The sequence below is a fragment of the Silene latifolia genome, chromosome 11, assembly GCF_048544455.1.
Source record: "Silene latifolia isolate original U9 population chromosome 11, ASM4854445v1, whole genome shotgun sequence".
NCBI lineage: Eukaryota > Viridiplantae > Streptophyta > Magnoliopsida > Caryophyllales > Caryophyllaceae > Silene > Silene latifolia.
In genome coordinates, this window is record NC_133536.1 from 24,548,299 (window position 1) to 24,556,537 (window position 8,239).

Consider the following 8,239-nt stretch of genomic DNA (forward strand, 5'->3'; position numbering starts at 1 on the left):
TTTTTGATCGCAAGATTTTTGAGATATTAAGAACGTAATTTTTGACAATTGATTGTAAGATGAATATATAATTTTGAACAATAGAGAGCAATGAATGGGATTTGTTTTTTTTGCTTTCTTACAAATGAAACGATAGGGAACTGAAGAAGAAGAAGAAGCCTAGCATTTATGAGAGAGATATGGCATTAAAAGCAAGACGGACTTATTGTAAATAATTTTCAATAAATAATGGGCCAAGTAATGATATGTACAACCTTCCATAAATGCGCAAACAGTGGCTTGTCCCTTTCTTGTTTCCCCGATCCGACCCGCGATTAATATGGTATGTAATTAACCCGTCGCAAGCTTGCGACGCGTATCTCCGTCACAAGGAAGAATTTGTGATTAGATAATGCTAGGTAGACATTAGAAGGGACTTGTATAAAATAATTTAGTTAGCAATACTTTCACATTAAAATGATCACATGAATGCCTTTGGCTAAGAATTAACAGGTACCAAGGGTAACATTAAGAATACAAATGAAGAAAAATTATCATAATTCTCTCACTAAGTAACAATGATTTCAGGTTTTTTATGAGAAGATTATGATAATAATTTCTGATTCGGATTCTTAATATGTATCCTAAAGACATACATTTAGAAATTGATGCTCTCTTTGTCCCGGTCATTTATTTACATATTATATTTTAGGGTATTTCATTCGGTTGTTTATCTTTTTATTTTGGAAATATTTTTTTTGGTTAATTTGATCACCCGGCCCACAAGCTTTCTTGTTCACTTGTGATACAATGACAATATCTAATCCTGTCTATTTTGTTTAGTATTTGTGCAGAAATTAGGTAAACAGTTCGGCATGGAAGGACTAACTCCATTTAAGTTAAGTTCAGCAAAATTAAGTTAAGTTCAGAAAAGTTCAACTCCTATAAGTTAAGTTAAGTTCAGCAAAATTAAGTTCAGAAAAGTTCAGCAAAACTAAGTTCAGCAAAATTAAGTTCAGAAAAGTTCAGCAAAATTAAGTTCGGAAAAGTTAAGCAAAATTATAAGTTTCATAATATTGACGAGTTTTAAGAAAAAGCTACGATTTTCGTTCAAATCGATTGTATAAACAATCCGAAATTAATTATTATTCTATATTTTTTCAAAAAAAAAGGTATTTATTTCAACCCCGAATACAATAGGATATTTGTCTCCTATTAGCGATAAAAAAGCAAATCTTAGATGTCATATGCCCGAATTTAAACATAGACCGCCCGAAGGAATGGTAGAGCATTTTAATTACCAACATTCGTCATTGAGAACGAAAGTTGAAATGGCATTTGGTCAATTGAAAAAAAGGTGGAAGATGTTAAAAGTTACGCCTCAAATGTCACCTAAGTATCAAATGTCCATTATTGTTTCTACTTTCACACTTCATAATTTTACACGGATGCACATTCTTGAGATACCTGTTATTCAATATGAGAACGTTCTAGGGACAACAGATTCAGGCATGTTTGATAAGAAGCGGAAAAAAGCTATGTATAAGGTGCGAAATAACATAGTCAAAAACATTTGACGAGCAATGGATTTGACGGGGTGAGCTCAAATGAAGATGAAGAAAGTGACGAGGAAGATGATAATATGGAACTAGATGATTAGAAGAAAAAAAAAAGTAAAATGTGATTTCTTTTTATTTTTATGTATTAGGTAATGTGTACGAACATATTAATTTATATAAATAAAGTATTTTATTATCTTTACTTGTGTCTTGTGTTTTAAGTTATATTTCTTTATTTAATTATTATTATTATTATTATTATTATTATTATTATTATTATTATTATTATTATTATTATTATTATTATTATTATTCTTATTATTATTATTATTATTATTATTATTATTATTATTATTATTATTATTAGTAGTAGTAGTAGTAGTAGTAGTAGTAGTAGTTAAGAAATTAAATTAAGTTAATTTAAATAAGATTCTTTTAATTCAGAAAGTTAAGCAATTATAATTTAAATTCAACAAAATTAAGTTCAGCAAAATTAAGTTCAGAAAAGTTCAGCAAAATTAAGTTCAGCAAAATTAAGTTCAGAAAAATTCAAAGAAAATTAAGTTCAAAGAAAATTAAGTTGAAAAAGTTCAAAGAAAATTAAGTTAAGTTCAACAAAATTAAGTTAAGTTCAGAAAAATTAAGTTAAGTTCAGCAACTTTAAATCCAAAAGAACAGGGCCTAAGGAGTATTATATGTTGACTGATGTGTTTGCATAAATTGTGACAGAAGATTATTCTGACTTGACTAATCGTGAAGGGCGATGATCTTATTTTGAATTTCGTGATGATAACAAAGTGACCAGCTAAAATTGGGAAATGGATCCTCTCCATTTCTTTCTCTCCATTTTCTCCCTTAAACTTATTTAATAATATTTTTCCCACCAAATCTCATTATCCCTTTATTTTTACCCATAAATTTTGAGCCGTTCGATAATGCCAAAATACGATATGGACCATCGAAAGGAAATGACCTCTCCATTTCTTTTTAGAAAATGGAGAGAAACTCTCCTGCTAAAATTGAGGCTTGTTTTCAATTTCGTGATATTGTAATTTTTTGTATTGCTGCTTGTGTTTATTTGAAATTTTTGTGTAGTTCCACTTGAGGGGGTCGTCTATTGTAATAGCACTCCATCAAAAATGCTATGATTACACTTGAAGTATAAAATTTTTTATACACTACAAGTATCATGGCGACATATGGTAGCGGTGAGCCATGTAATAGAATCTCCTTTTAACATTTAAGTATTAGGCTATATTTAAAATTTGTGTATTTATCCTTATTAGTTTCTTTCCCAAAATATAATTACTCCATATTAATTCTCTTTCATCTAAATATTTTTATTTTGATAATATGATCATCATCATATATTTAGAACTAATTCAATTATTTCCTAATAATTTCCTTAATATTGCTTATTACATTTTTTTCTCTCATAATTTTAAAATTTCACTTTCTTGTAATTAGTGTCCAATATTTAGAAATTTTGATTTTTTTTCAATAAAAAAAACTATTTTTAATCGAAGTTCAATTAATTGAAATAGAAAGTGGATTAAATTTATCATGAAGAAAAAGTGCAAATATATTATTGAATGAAGAAAAAAAACTCACCAACTAACGTGTAAAAAAAAAAAGCAAACAACTTTTCAATATTTTTTTAAATGGTAATTAAATACTCTGTATTATCATATCTTTTAATAATAATAATAAATAAATTCCCAAAAAATATTCCCCAAATCCTTTCCAAACTTTCTATATTTCCCTTCATGTTTTTATAATTGGATTCTACGGCATGTTCAAATTCTATTAGTGGTGTATGGAAGATTCCATACACCAAGTATAACCGTATCATCTTCTAAAACATTTAGATCATAAAGTCGATATCTAAAGAAGGTTCCAAAACATGTTACATTTGCAGAACAGAAATCAACAGACCAGCTGAGGAACTAGCAAAAGTTACAGAAGTTCATCACTCCTCAACAATGAGGCTACTAGACAAGTTCAAACAAAAGCTACAGTGTCGCTATCAGTAAGAGTAAGATGATCACATATTCATCATGATCATGTAAAAGTTGAAAATTCAGTCTGAAGAATCATAACCTGGAATAACCACGACCAATAAAGTGATCATCAAGGTGAATAATAATCAATAAGAACATCAGGCGACACCCTTGGCCTGTCATCATCAGAATCAGACAAACCTGAGTAGCACATAGAGTTATCAGTATGGTCGGGATCTGCAATATAATAGGCATTATGGCCATAGTCTGCAGTGGAATCGTTAGGGTATCGAAGGTGCATGTTCGCTAATCTTTCCCCCAAATCCCCTGATAAATCGATAAAGAAGCAAGCACGTAAATCCAGGGATTTAAGATAAGGGCATCCATCCAGAATTGCTTTCAAACCTTCATTGTTCATGCTGTTCCCAATTAGTTGAACATGACGTAATTTAGGCATGCTTTTGGAAATGGCTAGCGCATAATAATTGCAGATGAACTTTTCGTCATTGCAGATGCAATCTTCGTCAGTGCACATGTAAAAATCATTGAACGTATAATCTGGTAATTTACGCCCGACACCATTTAAGCCAAATGATGTCAATGAGGGGCAAGCATGGCCGATAGCTTCAATTGTCTTAGATGAGAACGAACACTGTATAATCTGGATTTCCTCCAGCATAGGGAGCCTTTTCACTGCTTCCATCAGTCTTTCATCAGTCAACAACAATACATTAGACACATAGCCCAGGCGCAGATGTTTAAGATTCTTGCATCTGTTAGGATGTTTTCAGAAATACGAAGATACATTAAAAGACAGAATGCACAAAATATTTAGTTGGTAGAGATCAGTAATTAGTACGGTAATGAAAGCCAAACTGACAAAGGATCAAGTTGCTAAGGCAGCTTGTGACGGGATTAGCCCGTCACAAGCAAGACGCTTTGAAATATTTAACACATAAATCTAAAAAACGGAAATTGAGATAGCGAAATTCGGTGTTACTCTCACTTTCAATACCACCAAGGACGTTTTAGTAAATTACCAACAATTTTCATTGCCCTTTACTTTTAGAATTTTAACCTGTTTTATTGAAAAAGGGTAATATGGGAAATATAATTCTTCTTATCAAATAACTTATGAAATTGATGAGAGGAGTTCAGATTTTGTTAATTCTGTCTTGGAAAGAAGGTTGCCAAATTCATTTAATGGATGAAATCTTGGAGAAATGAGTTACGAAGTACGTAATATAATCCAAAATTTAGGAAAATAGGTTGATGGCGTCGTTTAATGGCACGGCGTAGTTCAATTTTTTATGCAAAAGTTATGAAATTTTTTTTTACTAAACAAACCCATGAGCAAAAGAGAGCCATCAATCCGCCCACCATGGTTGCACTTCCCGTACAAATTGGGGGGTACGTCCTCTATCGCCGGCATTATTGCTATAAAATAGAGTAACTCAAGATTTAATCAAATCCAATTCCATTAATGCCCTTACTAATTTTCGCGTAATTGTGAAACATAAAATTCTTTTGGGTGAGAAGATTGAAATAAAAAATTTATTTTAATTTATATTACTATTTTAATAATGGTGGTACTCAAACTCGATAACACTCGCTGTCACCCTATCACTTTCCAAAATTTTTTGCAACCTTCCACATTTGAAAACCTGAAGACCAGCAGGAGAAGAGCGAACGCGAATCATTCGCCAGATTGAATTGGATATTCTTTCTTATGAAACTAATACTTGTATCTATATTCAATCTATGTCTCCAAAAAATCAAATTGGATATCCAAGTTTAAAATCAGATGCAAATTAGATCTTAGTTTGAAAAGGTCGAGGCGCTAAGAGGCCTAACCGACGAGGCGCAAAGCTGAGGTTTTTAGTAATAAGTTAGGTAGGGAATGTTTGTTGAGAATATATCATGACAAATTAGAGTTGAAACTTATATTTACCATAATTAGTCATATAATGTTGAAAATCTTTCCCTACTTAACTTCTTATCATGTTCCCTAAGGGCACATGTTAGAAAATCCGAATTTGAATTTTGCAATTAACATCTTTGGCGGAAATATCTTTTTCGAAAAATGCACACGATGCCTTTGAGGTTTGTCTTTTTACCCGAAATACACAACATTTTTATTCGAAAATTTTTAAGAGGCCATAACTAATGGTTACGAGTTCAGAAGGTGACAATATTTTTTTTTAAAAATTGATATCTTTCCTAGAACTACGATTTTGTAAAAAAAATTGGATAATTCATGTGATACCCCTAAAGTTTGCCACTTTGCATGAAATACCCAAATTTTTTATCCGAAAAACTTTAAGAAGCCTTAACTCGTGTTTACAAGTTTAGAAAGAGACGATTTTTTTTCAAATCGATCATCTTTCTGAGAACTACGATTTGGAATAAAAGTTTGACGAGTTTGAAACTCGTGACAAAGAGATATGATCACTCAAAGTTTGTTTAGTAAAAAAGACTTTGACGTACGAAAACTCCTAACCATGTGATCCAAATGTGATTTTTTTATAAAATCGTAGTTCTTGAAAAGTTGATCGATTTGGAAAAAATAATCGTCGCTTTCTGAACTCGTAAACACGAGTTATGGCTTCTTAGTGTTTTCCGGATAAAAAATTTGGGTATTTCGTGCCAAGTGTCAAGTTTCAGGGATACCGCGTGAATTATCCGGAAAAAAATTGTCGAGTTTGGAAATCGTGACCAAGAGATATGGGTCACTCAAAATTTGTTTGGTCAAAAAATTTTTGACATACATAACTCCTAGCTACGGGATACGAATACGATATATTTTATTTTTTCAAATTGTAGTTCACGAAAGGATGATCAATTTGAAAAAAAAAAAATTATCACTTTCTGAAATCGTAAACACGAGTTATGACCTCTTAACGTTTTCCGGATAAAAAATATTTCGGGCAAAATGTCAAACCTAAAGGGCACCGCTTGCATTTTTCGTATCTTTTTGGGCGTTTTCATGTTGTCTAAGATGTGAAGGGCTAAAATGTTACTCCTTGCTCCATCTCAATCATGTGTTTGCATTTGATTAAAATACCTCTCACAAGAATAAAAAAACAAATAAGTGATTGAGATAAAGGAAGTATGAATAATGGGGAATAAAAATGGCATAGTTAAAGATCTAGGTGAAAAAAAGATGGAGAGTGCGTACTCTCGCGTCTTGTTAAGCGAGTCTAGCCTAAAAGACACACCTAAAATACACCGAGGTGTTTGGACCGTTATCTCATCAAGGCGCGCCCACCGCACATTCGAAGAGCATTTTTAAAAATAAGGATTGGAAATCAAAAACTCCGATCGAATGCGGGTAGGATATTACATCAAATCAAATATTTGGATATTTTGCTCAGCCCTACCTAAATATGCGTCCATTCTCAAACAACAAATACCATACAACGTAAATCGTAACGAACATAATGATACTCTTTCGTTCAATTATTTGTGAAAATTTAAAACATACTACTTCCGTTGCAGTCATTTATTTACTTTTTGATTAAATGACTTATCAATAAGAAAAAAAGTAAAGTGATTGGAACGAAAAGAGTAAGTTGGCAAAACAACTACACACAGCAGTAAAAAAATATAACATACCTTTCAGTGATGTACATCAAGGTCCTATACGGTATATCAGAATAACTAAGATCACGATGATACTCCAAATACATATCAATCAAACCACCCGCACTCGAATCAATTACGTAACGAGTCAAATTGTCGAAACTCCACGGCAAATTAACATACTGACGACCTCTAGGAACGGTCATATTTATAGTTCTAAACGTGACGGGTAGTTTGCATATCTTGCGAAACAACATACACACTTTCTGAACATTCTCAATTAATTCAATTGTCAGCAACTTTGAAAAAATGATAACCCATATGTCTTCAAGTAGTTCCAACCAATTTGGGAATTGGGTTTTGTTTGTTTGATGAATTAAATCGGTCTTGTGCTTCTTGTTGTTTGGTTGATTTGGTGATGATGAACTAGGGTTTGAAATTGAAGACATTGCGGAATGAAAACTTTGCCCAAGTTTAGACACTTAACAAGGGATACAATTTATACAAAGGTTAAGTACATCAGTTTTTGTGTTGGTCATCATTACGTGGGTTTTAGACATTTAATGACGTCATTATTTTATTTTTTGTTGGTGCAAATGAGTGCAACACATGAAAAATAATTAGTTATTACACGGAAAATTGTCAAAGACAAGATAGTACAAAGCTGAGTGAAGGAGTATGAAACGTAAATGTTGATGCAGGAGTTAAGGAAGGTATGGGTGTGGGCCTAGGGGCCGTGTGCTGTGATGGGGATGGGAGGGTGGCATGGGCTGTGGTGGTCCAAGAAGGAGGAAGTCGGGTGGTGGCGATGGCGGAGGCGAAAGCTATCTATCTTGGTTTGAAGGAAGCAAGACGGGCAGGAATGCGAGACGTTTTTATTGAGAGTGATTGCCTGAGTGTGGTTGAAGACTTGAAGAAGCGGAAGAAGGGTCATAGTGATATTTTCCTTATTTATGCTGATATCTTAGTTTTATGTAATTGTTTCAATTCTGTTTTATTTACGTACACTAGTAATGACTTTAATAAGTTGGCACACTCATGCTAGGTCGTGGACGGTAGGTAGGAGAATCTGGACGGAGAATTTTCCTTTGGAATTTGTTGATGTTGCGAATCATGATT

The 8,239-nt window shown here is 32.5% G+C and overlaps 1 protein-coding gene across 1 annotated transcript; it reads right to left on the bottom strand.

The window, feature by feature from the left end:
* Nucleotides 1-3,432: 3,432 nt before the first annotated feature.
* Nucleotides 3,433-7,584, bottom strand: LOC141613528 (putative F-box/LRR-repeat protein 21). The gene is made up of 2 exons (XM_074432267.1): nt 7,154-7,584; nt 3,433-4,311 (listed from the first exon to the last, which is right to left on the bottom strand). Exons 1-2 carry the CDS (start codon nt 7,567-7,569, stop codon nt 3,669-3,671), a joined length of 1,059 nt encoding a protein of 352 aa, XP_074288368.1. The 5' UTR covers nt 7,570-7,584; the 3' UTR covers nt 3,433-3,668.
* Between the last annotated feature and the right edge of the window lie 655 nt (nt 7,585-8,239).